This window comes from Scomber japonicus, chromosome 4 (assembly GCF_027409825.1).
Source record: "Scomber japonicus isolate fScoJap1 chromosome 4, fScoJap1.pri, whole genome shotgun sequence".
NCBI classification, from domain to species: Eukaryota; Metazoa; Chordata; class Actinopteri; order Scombriformes; family Scombridae; genus Scomber; species Scomber japonicus.
The window spans coordinates 26815365-26835264 of NC_070581.1; the positions used below are offsets into that span (position 1 = coordinate 26815365).

Here is a 19900-nt window from a genome sequence, read left to right on the forward strand (position 1 = left end):
TGAATGACTGTCTCTTTCTCAACAGACCTGAGTTTGGCAATGTTTCTTAAATGGAAGAAATGTACGGTTCAATGGGGAAATGTACAAGTTGAAAAGCACAGACTGGTCAAATATATTCTAAGATTAGACTTTTCAGTTGAAGAAAGGGACCCAATACACTGCACAACCAGGGAGGTTATGTTGTCTGACGCAATGATAACTGCCTCAGTCTTATCCAGGTGTAGCTGTAACAATTTGTGAGCCACCCAGTCCTTAACAGCAGTCAGACAATTGTGCAAAACAGTCAGTTTGTCAGTCTCGTCAGGCTGAAAACAGCTGGATCATCATCAGCGTAACAGTGATATATGACATACCTTTACATTTGCTAATAATGTGACCCAAGGGATCATAGCCAATAACATAACACCAAGGCATAATCCTGAGGCACACCACAGACTGGAGCTGCAGTTTTATAGGAGAACCAGACCAGGGCGCTCCCAAAGACCCACTACTTTAATCATGATGCTCTTTAATTCTTTTTTTTTTTTTTTTTTTAGGCATCTTAGATAGGCTGATGGCTAGTGGTGGTGGGGTGGTGGGGCTTCAGAAGAAGTTGAACAACTTCATGTTTGAAATTAACTGGGACACAACCAGACTGCAGGGGGCTATGTACAATCACAGACTGCAAACAAATGTGGATGTTTGTGGCCATTACATCACCTCTTGGTTGTGGACTGCCATTCAAGAAGCATCCAGTGTAGAGATTTTGACCATCTTTGATTTTTGGAGCCAAAAGATTACCATATGAACATGAGGGTGAAGCTGACCCATGGAGATCTTGCTGCTTGCTTGGTAATGTTGCATTTTCTGGTCTATGCTAACTGTGATAATTGCTAATGCTAATGCAGGCTTAAAACCATAAAAACTAAATATACATACCGGAAAAAGTGACCTGTTGACTCCTTTAGACTAGGACCAAACGCTGAACAAAACTTTTCATATGTTACAATTAACTTTACTTTCATGAACTGAAAACACTGTGAAATAGCAGCAGCTACACCTGTTGCGGCCTGCACCTTGTGAGTCTGGAGTTACGCCATGCTTACTTTACGTAGACTTATCGGGCGGGGAGTTCCTATCCTCTGAAAAGAAGCCAATGCGGAAGTAATTTAGAGCTGCATTCTATCAAAATGCCACCAGGGGGCGACCGTTTTGTGTTCAAAAAGACTTCCGGCTCTATACAAGTCAATGGAGAATTCACCAACTTCTCACTTGATTTCTAACCTCAGTAAACGTTTTCAAAATGTGTTTATGGTCTCAATCGCTAGTTTAAAGCCTTCTTCAATGCAGTATGATGTTCATTTGGGACATTTTGGCCTCCCTGATTTTATATGTGACGATAAAGCAGGCTACGTGGCTACGTTGTGATTGACAGGTTGATTGACCAATGTCCTTGAGATCCAGCCCTCGCAACCAATCGCAGCCTCGCCGCTCCGCCGTTAGCCCCGCCCATACTTCCGTCCATGACTCCGCCTCATGCCCATATAAGTAGAATCCGTGTTCTTTTTTCCCAGCATGCACCTGAAATTTTCAAGATGGCGCTGCCTAGATTCGATACTATTGGCTTCCGAGCAGCAGTCCACAAACCAATGGGTGACGTCACAGATGTTACGTCCATTTCTATGAGACTTATCAATCACAAGGTAGCCACGCCCTAAAGCGTACGCTGATTTGACGTCTATTTTACTTTAAATGGGACCATAATTTACAAAACGAACATCATGCTGTATTGATAATAACTTGAAACAAGCGATTGAGACCATAAAAACATCAGTAAAGTGTTTACTGGGGTAATAAATCAAGTGAGAAGTCGGGTCATTTCCTCATAGACTTCCTATACAATTTGACTTATTTTTGCAATTAGTCACCACCTGCTGGACATTAGAGAGAATGCAGGTTAATGGCACCTCACTTTTCAGACCAGGAGCTACTCACTTGTTCAGAATAGAGACCAGGCATGAACCAGTAGACCTAAGTACATTCCCAAGTACATTTTTAAGCATGGAAGTTGGTAAAATATCTACAGGCCTTGAGGGTTTCACACTGCCCACAAGATCAATAAAGTCTTGCAGGGAAATAGGAGAGAAGCAGTCCAAAATTGATTGCTGAATTGGACAAGTAGAAAAGGGAGTGGAAGAGTGGATGGTGCTAGCCCAGAAATGTTTAATCTTATCCACAAAAAAATAACCTTGCTGCAATTCTTATTTGAAAAAACAGGCACATCAGGGGGTGCAGAAGTGACAATGACAATGTTGCTGATGGTGTCAAACAGGACTGGGATCAGGTTGCATTTACTGAAGGAAATTAGGTCAGGAAAGTAAGAAGCCCTTGCATCCTTAACCATATTATTTAACTCTGTTAAAAGGTCTTTGTAATGGGGATGGTGTACATGCACTTCAGTGGATTTCCACAGTCACTACCCTCTGACATTTACGCTAGAAACAATGAATAGTGCCATTTAACTAGGGGGATGGATTGACAAAGGGAACAAGTCTCATTTTGTTATGAACCACTTCTTCCAAAATGGCAGAGCCATGAGTGTTAAAGGTCTGGACCAGACAAGTAATGTCAGTATGAGAAGGCATCACTGTGCTTGGGTCAAAATCTGTAGAAAACTTCTCAGCCAAGATGCAAGAGCAAATTTACATGTTGACTGAGCACAGAATCTAAATTAATAGACAAGTTGGATCAACAAAGTGATGGGTCCCAAAATTGTTGAATTTTTGTACAAAAATGTAATGTTTATCTGAAGCTTATGTGAGGCTTCTGTGGTCTAAGTTAATAATTTTAAGTGTCTTATCAAGTGGATATCACATATCTTCTTGATTTGTCTATTTGGACAGCTGAAGCTTCTGATTAGCTTCATTTCAAAATGCATTTTTGTACAGAAGGAGAATTGTGGATTTTGGCCCCCATCACGTACACTGTCTTGTATTATGAAGGGATCTTCCAATGGCCAGTATGAGTAGGAAGAGTGATTATGACAAGAAAAACAATATTCATTTGGGCACCTGACTATGTTAACTGTCCCAATAAGCCATACGGACAATACCAGAGCCCTGAAACTGGCCCACGTAAATGTAATTATTAAATTAGTTATTGATTCCACCTGTGCTTTTCCTGTTTTGACAAGTCAAATGTGAGAAGGGTCTATTAGAGAGTTCTGTGAACTCCTCTGGCACTCAAAAAAGGACATTTTAAAATCCAGAGGTGTGAATATGTATTTTTGATATATGTATTTGATTGAAATAGTTCAATCTCAACTACACAATTGTTACTATTATTCCTAATCCAGCAGCATGAATTGTTTTCTCTCCCTGCCCGGTTCCAGAAATGGCAGAAAACTGTAAGAATGTTTTGACTGAAAGTGACTAACTTCCTTAACTAGATGGGTTAGTGTAGATATCAATATTTAACTTTTATATGAAGCAGCATTTGTCTGTTTCAGACTGAATTTCACACTGTCTCTGTCACAGATCCAGACACGAAACAAATTAAATAAGGCAGAAATTCTCTGATTCCAGCCTCTTAAATGTGAATATTTTGTGGAATCTTCTCAAGAATCATTAGAGGAGAAGATCAGAAGCCTGAAACCTAATTTAGCTCAACATTTGCTCCTGTGAAGGCCAACGTTTCCGGCTGAACTAACTGGAACTACAAAGTAATTTTCTCACATCCTCATTCTGTAGAAGAACTGAATGTCTGGCAGACTTTGCAGAATGGTGGGGATAAATGGGCAGTACGTGAAATTATACCACATCGAGATGAGACAGTCCAGAAAAGCTTTGTGACCTCTTATGAGTGAGTATTCAGCAGCAGTGGTACACCAGACACCTGACTCTCACATTCATATTATGTAGTAGCTAAAACATTCTCTGTTTTTTTTTCTTTGCAAAATGTAGAAGGAAGGAAGGAAGGAAGGTGAAGCTGATTGATTTGGAGATGGAAGGTTACAACTCATCATTTATGGATCACCTCCAGCCAGACATCAGATTATCTGACTGGTGAGAAGAATACACATGAAATCCTCTCACAGCTCATTGATTAATTCCTAAATTGATGGCAAAAAGAAAAAGTCATGAACACAATTTAGATCTACAATCCAGAAAAATCTGGATACTTACTTAATTGAATTATTTAACTTTTAATTACGTGGATAATGTCACATTCAACACTTTGTATGCCTAAATGAAATCATTGCTGCGTACATGAGCGTGTGTGTGTCAGTCAATGAGATATGTGTAGAGTTAGTCAATCAAAGGAGGGAGCCTGTGCAGACATTTGGTGCTGAGACAGTTTACTTTAATGAGTGGGAATATAAGGAATGAAAGCAGGTATGGTTGAAGCACATTGCATTTATTGTGATCCAAAGGATAATTCTAAACCTACTGATATTTATTTTTCAGATTACCCATAAACCATGGACCAGGAAGTGAGGGATATCCATTTTACCCACAGACGCAAAGACTTACAGGTTTGGAAAGGATGGTATGGAGTTCACATCACTGATAGCTGCATTGAGATATGTCTGGCAATGGACTAATAACTCTGTGGGATTCAACTAATGCCTGTTTCATGCCTTTGGCTGAAACTGCACCTTTTCAAGAACTTCACTTCACATAACCTGAATTTATTTTGTCTGCAGCTATTCGTTTATTTGAATTAGTTTCTTATCAAACATAATTTTTTAGCAAATTCAGCTGTTGAGCGTCAAATCATGAATGAAATCGAAAAATGCTAATCAAAAGCAGTTAATAGGAATAAAGTTTATTTTTTGTTTGTCATCAGTACTGTTCACAATAAGTACAACATTAATTTAGTATCCACATTTAAAGTAGTGTATTCAACAGGAAAATTTACATTTGAGACCAAATAATAATAATAATATTTTTTATTTGATATTTACCATTTATTTATTTAAAAGGGATATTGCACATTAATAGACAAAGGTATCAATAAATGTAAGTAAATGCACCAGAGTTAGCACAACTGCTAAGTTGCATCTGTTTTCCTCTGGCAGGTCATACACACACAAAACAAGACAAAAAATCCATCACACAATTGTAAGAAAAGTATAATGTGCGTGATGAAGTAAGGTGCATATAAAATGACAAGTCAAAAAACATTACACAATCATAAAACAATTATAAAGTGTGTGATGATGTAAAGTGCATATCAGAAGTGACAAGTTCATATGACCATACAGATTTCATACATACTTACCTATATTCATACAGTGCAATACATTAAAACAATAACATTACACACACATACAAGATTCACAACGAACCAGTGTAATAAATCGGTGCAATGCATGCTTGCACATATGTATGTGCCTATGTGTCTATAGATCAACAGTGAGTGCAGGATTGATTACTCTTGAGCCAGTTCTTCAGATGTGTTTTGAATATGGCATATGTATCACATTCCCGTATTGTTAGTGGTAAACTATTCCAAATGTGACTGCCCTTGACTGAGAGTACTAACTGACAAAAAGTGGTGCGTCTGAATGGTATTATAATGTCCCCTCTTGTGGTTGCCCTAGTAGATTGGTTATTATTTGCTTTCTGTTTGATGTAGTCACTTAATGGGGGTGGTGTAAGTGCTTTTAAAGTTTTATATATTGAGCAGGCATACTTAAACTTTTTAAAATGATCAAAACTGAGGAGGTTATGTTTCTGAAGTATATGACAGCGATGATGTGAGAGCGTTTTTTTATAATTTTTTTGGCACAGACACCTTTATTTAATAGTAGACAGACAGGAAACAGGAGAGAGAGGGGGGGGTGACATGCAGCAAAGGACCTCCAGCCGGGATTTGAACCAGGGTCAGCTGCACATGCACTCTAACCACTCGACCACCTGCGCACCTTTTTATCAAACATTTTAAGTGCTCTTTTGTATAGTGATTCGATTCGAGCGTTGCATGACAACCAATCATGGAAATAAGGACAGTATGCCTGATACAGTACAAAGTCAACTTGCAGAACAGGTTCTTTGAATGGACTATCTGATGTTTGATTACTTCTCAGTAAATTTCATTAAAAGGTAAATTATTGATGACACATTTGAAAGGCAATGATTGCATCAGTGTTGTCATTTGAGGGAACAGTGCCTCTTCAGTTTAATTGACTTGTTGATCTTGTCAACTTCAAAGAAAGAGCCTGTGAAAGACCATGGATAAAGGCTAAATGACTTGGGACAACAATATCCGGAAGTTGACCTCAGAACTAAAGGGATTCTCTTTGTGAGAGCATAACTGTGTAGCATTACTGTCTGTTATTGCATTGTTGCTTTACACTGCATTGCAATGTGTAAGGTGTGATGAGGATAATGTAATGCTCAACTGTTTTTGTTGTAGTCATTTCTACAAATTGTTTTGTAGTTTGACCACAAAACTACAAAAAAACTACTAGGCCTACTAAGAATTGCTGCAAATTAACAACTATGTACGATCCAGGAAATTGGTACAAAATTAAAAGGCCTGTAAATGTAATGTGTTGCCAGTACACATAATCGTTAAGTTAGTCACCAATTACTGTGTAAAATACCAGATTACTGATTTATCACAAGTAAAATTTAGTACACATGTCACGGCAAACTGTGCAAAAATCAAACATTTTGATTTGGTTCATATCTTGACACCGCTTCATAAAACATAATCCTCAACTATCAGAAAACACAAGACGACAAAGATTGTGCCGCTGCAGGAATTATGGTTAAATACAGTCTTTAAATCCATACTTGATAATACTACAGTTATTGTAGGCTATTTTTTAATTAATTGGTGGTACGACTAATTTGGTATTTTATTTGTTCTGCAGATATTTATTTATTATGAAAATTATTAAATGAAAAATAGCCTAATTATATCAGAAGAGACAAAAGTTCAAACAAGTATAACTGTATAGGCTACATCTCCTCCAACTTGGATGTCTCCTGTATTATGTATGTTGAATGAAACAAATACATTTTAAAAATCTATACTCAATAATTTTTTTAACAACACAAATGTATTACAACGAACCAATATCACCATATATCTGTAACGTTTTAGCTTTTTTTGTCCCGCCCCCGTGATGACGCAAATACGGAAGTTTCCTTTAAGGAGGCGCTTAAGAGTACGAGGGTTCGCTACTACTTTACGGCGTACACCGACTCTCACCAGGATATGCGGAGTTAGCAGCAACACCGGTGTTATTCAACTGCTACATGACCTATTATTAGTTATCTGCAGGGCCGTAGGTGTAATGTGACCGGGGAATCCAATCCTTAACTTTCGGGTAGTTTTGCTGCGTTATTTGAGATGCTAACCCCGCCGCTCACGCACAAGCCGATGTCTATAACGAATGTGTCAGGAAATAGGAACGTCTTACGGGAAGAAGTATTAAGGGAAATATGACAGATGTCCCGGCGAGAGTTTTGGCCTGAAAGTCACTGTTGCTACCTTTGAAATCAGAGTAATTAAGTGTCATTTGTTAGATTTAGAGTGACTTTCTTCCGCGTCGTGTTTCGTTATCGCGTATAAATAACTGGAGCCATATATATGTGACATTACAGCTTTAAAAGCAATCATACGCACTCATCAACATCTGTCAGGAGGCCGAGAAGTGACGGCAGCGTTTCAGCATATAGCTGGATTCGCTGGGAAAGTCGTCTGTGTCTGGGTCTGTGTCTGGCATGAAGAGGATAAGAAAAAAGGCTTTCATCATGGGTACCAGTCAAAGCCATGATCCAGACTCTAGTCCGGGTCCCTCTGCAGCTTCGTCAGCCTCGTTTTCAAATGAAGATGTAAGTGCTTTACGCCACACTCAACACAAAGTCACTTTTAAAGAATGAAGTTCAGCTGAATGCACCTACTAAGGTTTAAGGTACCGTGAATAACACAGCACAGGGGTTAAAATGATTGGATTATTGGAATGGGGTGACTATGTTTATATTTATATTTATTTATTTATTTTTGCTGTTTGATTAAGTATCAGGGTTCCCACGGCCATGAAATTCCTGGAAAAGTTATGAAATTAGAAAAACAGTTTTCCAAGCCTGGGAATGATTTAGAATTAGGTAAATGTTTTGTAAACGTTTTCAATTAGTGATGGACCAATCTGATATCAAAGATAATGGCTATAAGACATGCTGCATGAACTTGGACCCCCCACTTTCATCATGTCAAACATCAATTTCTATATTTAGCTTTTTAATATCTTGTAATTTGTGATCTGGGGCCAAACACTTGCTCTGGGATGTAATTATAAAATGCACCCATCATTTAGTGAGATCAAAGTGTCAAAACACTGTTAGACCCTGTTCAGAATACAGGAAATGATATCTACTCTGTTAAACTACTTAAAAATAAGTAATGGAAATGGGGTAAAAATATTATGGAATAGTTATGGAAAAGTTTTGAAAATTCAATGGTAAAAATGTGTGGGAAGTTCCCTGAAGTATTTTTTTGGAATATTTTTGCTTTGTGAGTTGACGATGACCACATGGTTTCATTTTGTGGAGGGGGTTCAAGTAGGGGGGTTTAGTTTCATTTTCAAGTATAACAGAAGCCATTAAAAAGAGAAATTATACAGCTGTGCCATGTGCTAAAATGATCAGGTTCAACATTTCATAATTCAGTAGTCCCAGACACAGAATTAGGATGAGCAATGAGTCAAATATATATATTAAGACAAGCATTCAAATAATTAGCCAGTTATGAGTCATGCAGTTTTATGGATTTCTTCAAATTGAACAGAGGTGAGTTAGTTATACTTCTGTTGAGAAAAGAGGCATGTTTGCTACACCTTGTGAGTGCTTGTGAAAAACAAATACTTGCTATTAGAATAAAGAAATGCTCTACCATACCAAGCTTTGTTTTGACACTGTGTCAAAATAACAGAAAATATCCCTGAGGCTAAAGGAGTGTGCAGGGTTGAGTTTGGAAAGTAAATATAAACTTAGATCGTCCCAAAATGTCAAGGTTTTCTCGCAGGTAAAGAACAGATAGATGGAGGTTTCTTGATGTTTTCCACAGAAGGTACAACAGCTGTCAACATCTGTAAATTAACCTAAAAACAAAAATGATAAATCTTATGTAAAAATTAAAGGTGGGTTTGATTGACTTTGTTGGAGATGGAGTAAGATGTTGATACATATATATATATATATATATATATATATATATATATATATATATTATGAAGGCAGTTTTGGAAGGGGCAATTGTCCATAGTGCATTAAAACTACACTCATGATTATCCAAAGCTCCAGCTTACCTGTGCCCTGTCTGTTTCTGTCAGTTACACCCTCTTCCTCTGGACATCCTGGAGGAGATCTTCCTGAGACTTCCCGCTCATCAGGTGGTTCATCCTTGTCGGTCAGTGTGCCATCAGTGGAAAGCAGTGGCTGACAGTGAATCTCTGTGGAGGGACCGGTGTAGAAGAGAAGGATATCACCTCCGCGACCCTTCTAAAGTGCCTAAAGACTGGAGGTTGTTTTACTTCTTGTGCAAGAAGAGAAGGAATCTACTCAAGAATCCAAGAGCAGAAAGTAAGGAGAAAACTTAATTCATCTATAACAACCCTGTTACAGTAGGATTTAGTGGCATCAAGCGTTGAGGTTGCAGATTGTCCTCTACCCCTTCCTCTCCTGGGAGCATGCCGGAGAAACTATGATTGCCACAAAATGTGCAAAAAAAGCATTCGTCCCTCTCTAAAGTTTTGTCTTTTGTGTTTGGTTTGTCTGTGATACTGTAGAAACATGGTGGTGCAACATGGCAAGCTCCATGGAAGAGGACCTGCTACTGTAGATATAAAGGGCTCATACGAAAGTAACAAAAACACAATTTTAGGTGATTATGCACTAATTAAAACATACTTAAGGATTTGATATTCCATTTCAAGTCCATTCCTCTAGATGCCACTAAATTCTACACACTGTACCTTTAACATTACTCAACATTGTTTTCCTGCTCTCCTCCTTTCTTTTACAACTGTCCCTTTTGTTTTAAATAGATCAAATGAATGGTTGGCAAATAGTAGACAACGGTGGTGATGAATGGAAAATAGAGAACGTTATGAAGCCACATCCAAATGAGGTGATCCAGAAAAACTTTGTGACCTCTTATGGGTGAGTATTTACCAAAGGTGGTTCATCATGTCAATCACATTATGGTGTTACATTCAAATCATTACAGTCACTAAAACTTTTTATGTTGTCTTCAGCATGTGTAGGAAGTCTCAGCTGATCGATCTGGAGGTGGAAGGGTACAACAAGTCCTTTATGGATCATTTCCAGCCAGACATCAAAGTGTCCGATTGGTGAGAGGAGCAATACACGTAAATAGATAAAAGTCTGGGGTCCACATCCTGTAGCTCCATAAGAAGCATTTTAATGAGACATCCACCAGTGACGTTTTGAGCTTCCTCAGACTGTAGCAGCATGTAGCTTGAAACATCACTGGTGGATGCCTCATTAAGCTGCATGGGAGCTGCAGTATGTAGACCTTCATCTTTCTTTTTTTTTTTTTTTTTACATTGTTTCTTTGGTCTAGCACCTGTTTGAAGTCTATTATATGTGTGTGTCTACTACAGTATTGAAAACAATGCACATGAAATATTATCACTGTTCTTTAAGTAATTCCTAAATGATGTTAAATTGACAGAATCTAGATTTAACAGACCATGTGAATAAATGGTATAATGCTGTAATCTTTTTTTGGAGACTTTGGAGTCCTAAATTTCAAAATCCAAATTGCTCAAACTAAATGAACATCTACCTCCACACTTGACATTGCTTGTGTGTCTGTGTGTTACGTTAGGTATGCACCACGATTTGACTGTGGCTGTGAATATCAGATCTGCGTAGAGTTGCTGAATCAAAAGAAGCGTCCCATCAAAAAATTTGCTCCTGAGACAATTTACTTTGAGCAGTGGAACGATCAGAAATGGAATCAGGTATGAACAGAGCACGCTACCCAAACTGATAAAATGATGTTTTTAGCTAGAGGAATAAATCCCAAAGACAATCTTTCACCAGATTCACTGGTATTTATTTTTCAGATGACACATGTATTCCAAAACTATGGCCAAGGAGTGAGATACATCCGCTTCACCCATGGAGGAAAGGACTCACAGTTCTGGGCAGGATGGTATGGAATTCGTGTTACGGACAGCAGTGTTGAGATATGTCCAGCAGTGGACACGTAGCTCTGTGGGATTCACCTAGTGCCTGCTTCCTGCCTCTGCCTAAGATTGTACCTTTTTTCAGATACTGCACCTCATATATATATATACTGGTCTTGTAATCAGCACAGCAGCCATATTTCATATTTACAGGATTGTGTATGTAACTAAAAGGCGCGTGCATTAGTTTCCTGCAGCTGCACCCGGAGAAGATGACTTGGATATGTTCTAATTTTTCTGTTATAAGGATCAGGGCTTGTATGGTGCAGCAGCAGACCAAAGAGTTGTAACAGCTTTGTCTATGTATGTATGTATGTATATGTGTAAATGAACATGGTGATGGAAATTGAGCAGAACTTCTTCTAAATTATGCAAATCGTAAAGTCCATGCTTGTGAAGCTTTTGTAAAATTGTAACATGAATGTAAGTTATTTTATAAATGTAATTATTATTATTAGCTCTCAAGTAAAACATAGCCTGGAATAAATGATTAAATGGGTGAATCAGTTGTATGAAGGCATGGCTGGATGTTTGTGATCTCATTATTTCTCATATTCACATGTTTTGGGCAGGATGATTATAGTGATGGTACACAGCTTTGGACAAAAATACTAAAAATCTAGTCTGACCTTTCAAGGTGAGAGCAATGCTGTATATGAATGATGTGGTAACAACTGTTCTCTTCACTACTCCATTATGTATATGTTGTGATACTTGAAATATGAAGTGAGAAACAATACTTTACCCTTTTTGTATTTTTCATCCTTGTCATCTGTCAAAAAAATGTGTTTTAATAAATCTTTTTAAAACCAAGTAAGACAACATCATGTGTAGTATTTGAAGTTAGTTTTATTCATAATACTGGTTTTATTGTGATGTTTAATCACACGGAAGATACAGTACAACTTTGATGTCAAATTGAATAAAGATCAAAGACTCCCAAGAAACTCATTCTCTATTGCAAATCAACATTTTCTGGTTAATTTGATTTCAGTGTCACCTCAGCTTCTTTTTGAAGTCTCTGTATCAGTAATGCACACATTTTATTCAGTCAATAAGTTATGAGTTATTCTCACCGTATTTACAAATCTAATTCAAGCCCACATCTAGGCATGGATATAGTAAAACATAAAAGCAAATACTAATTCAGTCATTCAGAAATCTTCACAGGATCTCAAACTATGTAAAGCATTTTGTATGAAATGTCACAATGTGTTGCTATCTGACATAACATTGCTGCATGTATTTTTCAGTCATCAAAACAGCACTGGACCCTGGCTTTAGCTGAAACGCATCTACAAAAAGTTGAACTTCTGCAACTTGTGTCAATAAGCATTTAAGATGCACATCACCTTCTTGTTAACCAATGTCTCTCACAAAAAGTAAATGACTGGGAAACCGTTGTGCTCAAAGTCCTTGCATGCAGTTGCTTTAACTGTGACGACCAATGGCATGTTCACATTGTGTTTAAATATCTAGCTCCATACATCTCACACTTCTTTGTCAGCCTCGATGGATTTGGACTTTTGACAGGCGTCAATTTACCAGGTTGTTTTTGACAAACTAGAAGTGAGATGGAGCATAGCCTAGAAACGTCTAACTGTCAAATAATTCTTAGATCTGCCCGGAGGCGATGTTGATATTGAACGTGAAATTATGTGGGGGGGAAAATATACAAAAATAAAATTACTTCTATTAACCGTTTGAGTAATGTGATCTTAAAAATGTTTGGAAAACTAAGTATTTGAGTCTCTGTGACTTTTCCAACTGGTATCGGAAGAATGAAGCAGTGGTAATGAAATGCAGTCCTGCGTGTTAAGAACATACAGTATAGTGTAAATGCTAAACATAGAGAGAATTACTTGTAACAAAGTAAGAAACAGATGTAAGACATACAAAGACAGAATCTGAGCATCTCACTAACCCATCATTATCAGCTTGTTTGTGCTTTACAGGCAGTCGATAAAACAGTAGTAAAAACTTAAATTTCATAGTCAGATCTTTCGGAATAACCTTTTCTGCAAACGCTTGACATAATGTGGTGGAACTGAAGTTATTTATACGTGTCTTCTACAATTTATTGATATATTTTAAGTGTTCAGTGATCACACCACGTAAGGCCATTTCAACAGCATCAAATCATCACAAACAGCATCAAAATGTTACTCAATCTTAAAAACATGCTCAACATTGAATATGTATTTAGGTTAAGTCAGTCAGGAGGCAAATATTTCATGGTATTTCAACTCATGCTGGAATGTGCTTGTGCAACAAACCTCTTCAGTACTGTTAACCTAGATTTGGTAACTGGTGTGGAGAAGGCTGCGACGGAACTTAGAGCAGTACACATTTACGCCTTTTCTTAGGTTCAGGGGGCTCCAGGGCAGCCAGTATTGCCTCATCAAACACATTCTTTAATCCTTTCTGTGGAAACAAAATATTAATATTCAAAACAGAGCTACGCACCAAATACAAATGATCATCTTCAGGGAACTAATTGCGAAAGAAGGCTGAGTAGAAATGGAGCAGGGCAGTCAAAATTTTCCTTTATTCAAATAATATTATACAAGACTCTCCTCGTGATCAAGTTGTCTGAGTATAGACAAAAGCCCATGGAAAATTTTGATGCTGCAGTAGAAAAAAAACGTTCTTACTGTCTAAGACAGATTGTAGCATAAATGCTTTGTACGGTACAAATGATACTGAGAAGCTCAATACTGAGATCATTACAGAATATTGAGTTAAGTAAACAAAAACAAAAGTTGTTATGTCCAGCTTCACAGACTTGCTGACAACAGAAAGGAGAACTTAAGATTGGCACTCTTGTCATATTAGGCATCATGGGTTCTTGTGATTAGGTCAAGTTGAAAAGAAAGCACACATGAACAGAAGGAAAAAAAAAAAGTTAATGGGCACAGAGTTTGTTTGTTTTTTTTAAGTTTAAAAGAGCGTTGTAGTTAATTTAGTGACAGACATTTCTTTACAATGAGTAAGCAGCAGACGATCGAGAGGCAAAGCAAGATGCAAGAAGACATCAGAACAAACAGCATTTTCTCTTTCTCTGAGTTTCAGGGGGCTCTAAAGCGGCTAGGATAGCCTCATCAAATACGTTCTTCAGTCCCCGCTACAGACAGAGGGAAAACAAGGGAGAAAGACAGGCACACAACACAGTTAGATGAAGTCTGAAGCCAAATGTTGTTAGCAAAAAGCATTTCCACCCTTGTTAGGAAACTGGTGTTTAAAAACACATGCTTGCCACACCAGCTTTAAGTGTTTTGTTAAAACGGGAGATCTTACCTGTGTTAGGGCGGAGCACTCGACATATTTGACTGCCTTAAGGTCACGAGCCAGCTTTTCTGCTGTCTCGGGGGTGATTGGCTTCTGTTTGTTCTTGGCTAACTTCTCCACTGTGGAGGGATCATCACGCAGATCGATCTGAGTGCCTACCAACAGGAATGGGGTCTTGGGACAGTGGTGAGTTATTTCAGGAACCCACTGGAGAAAAAAAAAAGCACACCCCACAAAGACAAAACACTTATTATCAAAAGGGAAAATATACATGATTAAATATTGTGGTACATGTAGAATATTATCCATGAAATTGCTATTAAGTCAAGTCTGATGACTATGAATATTATTATTATGATTATTCCCAAAAAACTGATTGTTGTAGTGTGAGAGGGGAGTTCACAGGTTTTTGGATAGAGAAAAAAAACCTCTGTCATCACTTCTTCAAGAAAGGAACAACACTTAATGTAATTGTTATAGGTTGTAAATGTGTACATATTCTGTATATGCGTAGGCAATATGGGTGCACTTGTATGTTAAGGTGTGCTCATGTATATTATTTATTCATTTGTTTAACTTGTGTATTGATTTGTGTCTTATTTCATGCAACTCTATCACACACACAAAAGAGTTTGCAACCATGAACTAAACTTCCTTATTAACAAAACAGGACCCACAAGTTAGCCAGATGATTTGGAAATGCCTCAGGCAATTTTGTATACCCACCAGGCTGAACCGTACTCCTACACCTAATATTCATGTTCTGTTTTACATACTTGAAACTATCACAGGGCTGTAGTCGAAATGTTTAACAATTTCATTCTCTGCTCATAGCTTTTTGAAATACCCCCCTAGAGCAGGGGAATAACTTATGATCAGGCAATAATTTATGAATGTATTGAAATTAGATGATTGTTTTTTTAATTTAGTAGCTTGGTGTGCTCCAGAGCTAGAGTAATGTCTAAATGAGTATGTGTTAGCCTCACTACTGCTGTTTTTCATATGTTGTTGGCTTTGACAAGACTACTAATCTCCAGTGACTTCACAACACAGAGGGGAGGGGTGTTAGGGTTAGTGTTAGATTTGCATGTGAGCTACTCCAGTGTTATAAGACAAAACACCACACACTCACCTTTTCTTTAACATTCTCAAATGAGGAGGGTGAAACAACTGAGAAACAGACTAAGAAGACATCCGTCTGTGGGTAGCTTAGTGGTCGTAACCTGTCGTAATCCTCCTGACCTGTAAAGAGACAACACTGCAAATTAAATCACCGTACAACACAGTGTTTCTGCACATTTTTAAGTACAAATGTAAATGACTTTTAAGACCTTTTTAAAACCTGTTTAAGTAGAAAGTACCATCAGTGCTTGTTGTATTAAAATTGCTCAGCAAACAATGGTGGGGTGTAAAAATACTCATGTCACTTCAGTAATAGTAGACTAGTACATAATATATTATAATAAAAAGCAAAAGCAGGATTGTACTGTTGTAGTGGGTTGAAATGGAGCTCATTTTAAGTCATTTATAAAGGACTGCAACTACTGATTAGTTTCATTATAGTTACAACTGCTTATTATTGTTTAATCAATAAGTTGATTGGTTGGTAATGAAAAATAATGATAAATAGCTGAACAAATGTAATTACACTTAAATCAAATTCAAATGCCATAACTCCAATCCCAGACATTTTAAGACCTTGAATATCAAAAAACTAAATTTAAGACATTTTTAGACTTTTTAAGGATATGACTAATAATTGTAGTCATATCCATATCAGTTAAGAGACCAATTCAAATAAAAGGAGGAAAACACAATCTTACCTGCTGTATCAAATAAGCCCAGGGTGTACGGTTCACCCCCGATCATTACAGTTACTGCATAGTTGTCAAACACCTGTGAGAAAAGAGAAACAGGAATATTATACTCTGTTTAGGTAGTGTTTCCAAAATTTAACACTGATTTTTTAAATATTATTATTAATTATGGTTCCATTCCATAAATACGTGTCACCTTAGCCGACAGAAACAGTTTTGTTTCTTTTTTTCTGTTTTTTTTTTTAATGCTGCATACACATTTCCTGTATTTTCTGGTTGTATTCTAATTAAAAGACAATATAATTATATATGGTCATTATAGCATTGCTAAAACAACAAATCTAATGGTGGTCTAAGACTTTTGCATAGTACTGTATATCAATCAGCATCTCCCATTAATTATACAGCGTGTGGCTGCTCACCATAGTCTAATATGTGTCGCTAACCTGTAGGTTAGTTATTTGAAGAAACAACACGAACTTGAAACAATGTAGAAAAATATATTTATTGAAAGATATAAAAATAGAAATAGAAATAGTTGAACTTGGATAATCACTTCTGCTTTCTTTGTTTCAGAGCAGATATATGGACATTAGTCTTTTTTTTTAATGGTTTGTTTAGAACATTTATGAAATGGTAAAATTTCTTTCAAGTGTTTTGTGGATGTGACCTATTTGCTGTCATCACCATTCATACTTATACCATTCATACCTAAATTGTTTAGAGCATAACATTTCTGTTTATAGATATAACATTTCTATTTTGCTCTCAGAGTGCACCAAAATGATGCAATTAACTTAAAAAAGTACAAACTTTGTGGGGAAGCACTATCAGCCTGTGAAAGTACACCGAAACGTACTTACTGTTGGTACATATTCAGAGGGGAATTTGTTGGTGGTATATGAAATCAATAGGCAGGTTTTTCCCACTGCTCCATCACCCACCACCACACATTTGATAGTCTGCATCTCTGTGCTTTTTCTGGTACTGCTGACAACAAACGTTAGCTGAAAAGAGATGTGACAACTCATTAGGACATTTTATATATGTATAAAACATGTCAACATTAGCCTTACAACAACTAAAGATTAGTTACACATCCACCTTTATGAGTAGTTAAAGATAGACAAGAAGAAACTGAGGGTAAAAGTGTCACACCCCATCACCAAAACTGTCTTAAAGCTAACATTTGCTAATGATAACGTTGCCCAACATCACTCGCTTGCTAACACTAAATTACTTGTAATCACTTTTATAACTTTAATATTACAAAAGTGGTGCCATAATATTACTTATCGGCAAATACTGTAACAAACATGTAACGTTTTATTGAAGATTAAACCCGGTTTGTTGTCGGTTATCGGTTAGCAAGCTTAAGCTAATGCAGCGCTAGCAATCACTGGACAATGCTAGCAGGCTAGTTAGCTGGCTTAGGCTAATGCTGGCTTTTTAGTTGCTGTGTCTGAACTACTCCAGCTGTTAAAAAGGCGAAGGATGAAATTAATATCCAACCTTGATTTTACGAACCAGCTACAGACAGAAGGGTCAGACAATGTTTATATTACGTACCAGTATCCCTCCGTATCTGTTTCGCCGGGCGTTGGCACCAGCGAGCAACTCTATGCTACAGTCTACGAAGAGCAACACGCATGACAACCGGATGTCACCTTCAAAATAAAATATCCTGCTAACATGGTTTTTGCATGGAGAGAACCTGTACTCCAGAGCCTTCACAAGATCCTTAAAAACAGCCTAGGGTACCAGGTTTTGAACTTCAACTGCATGTAAAGAAGTCCAAATTCAGTCCATAGCTGTTAATTTATTATTTTTTTAATTATTAATGTGTTTTTATCTTGGTAATTTATTTAAAGGACGGGTTCATAACAGGTTTTCTTGCTGTAATAATTCTTGTTCTATGCCAAAAATAGGATGGGGTAGGGTAGGGTAACTTTATTGATCCCATTGGGTGAAATTCAAAATTGACATAACAGTATTTTCAAAAACAAACAAACAAAAAACCAAAACAAAACAAATTTTAAAAAATGAAATTAAATAAACAATAAAAAATCTCAAAATTCTATATACAGTAATGTTTTGGGGTTGTTGTTTTTGTACATGGTAATTTAGAGTAGGGGTTCACAACAGGGTTTTTTTTGTCATTGTTGTTGTTTTTTGCTGTGATCATTCCTGTTGTATGCAAAAGTATATTTAAAAATCTACCTGAAGCAAATAATAATTAATAAATTCAGCTGTCCAAATTAGTCAAATACACTGGGTATTTTTCATGTCTTTTTCAGTAAGAAAGCTCCTCTTTTTGTTACTATACTTAAGCAGCTCAACAGGGGAGCACGGTCTGAGGAAACACAAAGGCAAGGCAGCTTTATTTATATAGTGCATTTCATACCCAGGGGCAACTCAATGTGCTTTACATAAAAACAAACATTTAACAGTAAGAATTGGAAGCATAAAAACATACAATTAAAATAATAAAAACCCAACTGTAGTAAAAATTGGACACATTAAAAGGAACCCATTATAATAAAAAAGTACAAAAAAACAAAGTACAAAGTACAGAAAAATAGAAAGAGAGAAAGAAAATAAAAAGCTAGATTTAATAGAGCATAAAAGACTAAATGTGGCAGATATCCACTTGATGTGACTAACTCAGACGCTTCATATAAGCTTCAGATAAACTTTTAAATACATTTGTTTGTATTTAACTTTGTTCAAACTGTCTATTAAATTAGATCCTTTGCCCAGTCAACATGTTTGAAATTGTGCTAAATTGCTTTCGTATCTAAAATTGCCTCTCAGCTGATAAGTTTTCTGCGGCTCTTGACCAAGGAAGTGCTTCTCACTCTGATGTTGCTTGTCTGGTCCACTCCTTTAACACACATTGCTCTCTACTGTTTTGGAAAAAGTGACTCCTTACAAAAATAACACTATAAAACGTTTAAATGCATTTGTGTGTAAAATTACTGTGTGGACATACTCAGGATTCTGGCCATCATCACTTTGAAAGTGCATTTGAACGGGATATTTTAATAGCCAGTATGAACAGGAGGAATTATTACATTGGGAAAATCCCTTTCAGTGTTCATGTAGGCACCTGACTGTTATTTTAAGAAAGACTTGAAACCATTTGACGCTGTCCTTTAATTTGGTTCCTTCCTGTGCTTTTACTTTGACAGCTAACTTCCTCTTTTGCCTTGACACAAGTCCGCTCAGTATATTCATGCAGCAGAAGTGATTACGTCATCTCCTAAACTCTTGCATCCTCACCTGAGTCTGAGCTTTGCCTCCCCCTCAGTACATGAACAGGTAGACGCTAATACTCTATCTGATCAAAAATGATCAATATATATATATGTATATATTATATTTATTAATATTTGAAGAAAACAACACAATTTCCATGTTATCAATACCATATTAACAAAAACTTTTTTGTTGAAACTAGTTTTGTTTGCATGTTGAGTCGTGATTTATATGATATGATTTTAGGCTACAGTCACAGAAGACCCTTTTTGTAGAATATATTTTTATATGTCACAGTTTCAAAGCATGCTTGGCATCCAATTTAGCT

The 19900-nt window shown here is 36.9% G+C and overlaps 2 protein-coding genes across 4 annotated transcripts; one reads left to right on the top strand and one right to left on the bottom strand.

The window, feature by feature from the left end:
* Window positions 1–7457: 7457 nt before the first annotated feature.
* LOC128357155 (F-box only protein 6-like) lies at window positions 7458–12149 on the top strand. The gene is made up of 6 exons (XM_053317403.1): window positions 7458–7829; window positions 9326–9575; window positions 10040–10154; window positions 10250–10345; window positions 10846–10981; window positions 11087–12149. The coding sequence occupies exons 1-6, from the start codon at window positions 7719–7721 to the stop codon at window positions 11231–11233; spliced, it is 855 nt and encodes a 284-aa protein (XP_053173378.1). The 5' UTR covers window positions 7458–7718; the 3' UTR covers window positions 11234–12149.
* On the bottom strand, window positions 12041–17932 carry LOC128357156 (cell division control protein 42 homolog). Of its 3 annotated transcripts, none has more exons than XM_053317404.1 (6): window positions 17884–17932; window positions 17178–17321; window positions 16321–16393; window positions 15630–15739; window positions 14507–14704; window positions 12041–13633 (listed from the first exon to the last, which is right to left on the bottom strand). In XM_053317404.1, exons 2-6 carry the CDS (start codon window positions 17280–17282, stop codon window positions 13544–13546), a joined length of 576 nt encoding a protein of 191 aa, XP_053173379.1. In that variant the 5' UTR covers window positions 17283–17321; window positions 17884–17932; the 3' UTR covers window positions 12041–13543. The 3 variants fall into 3 exon arrangements, with proteins under 3 accessions (XP_053173379.1, XP_053173382.1, XP_053173380.1); XM_053317407.1 differs by lacking the exon at window positions 17884–17932 and adding an exon at window positions 17827–17860; XM_053317405.1 differs by lacking the exon at window positions 12041–13633 and adding an exon at window positions 13648–14333.
* Between the last annotated feature and the right edge of the window lie 1968 nt (window positions 17933–19900).

Coding starts and splice junctions, on each gene's coding strand:
- LOC128357155 (XM_053317403.1), top strand. CDS start 7,719: ATGAAGAGGATAAGAAAAAAGGCTTTCATCATGGGTACCAGTCAAAGC. Junction 7,830..9,325: donor CCTCGTTTTCAAATGAAGAT/GTAAGTGCTTTA, acceptor TGTTTCTGTCAG/TTACACCCTCTTCCTCTGGA. Junction 10,982..11,086: donor ACGATCAGAAATGGAATCAG/GTATGAACAGAG, acceptor TTTATTTTTCAG/ATGACACATGTATTCCAAAA.
- LOC128357156 (XM_053317404.1), bottom strand. CDS start 17,282: ATGCAGACTATCAAATGTGTGGTGGTGGGTGATGGAGCAGTGGGAAAA. Junction 14,705..15,629: donor TTGAGAATGTTAAAGAAAAG/GTGAGTGTGTGG, acceptor TTTTTTCTCCAG/TGGGTTCCTGAAATAACTCA. Junction 13,634..14,506: donor AGTGCTCCGCCCTAACACAG/GTAAGATCTCCC, acceptor TTGTTTCCACAG/AAAGGATTAAAGAATGTGTT.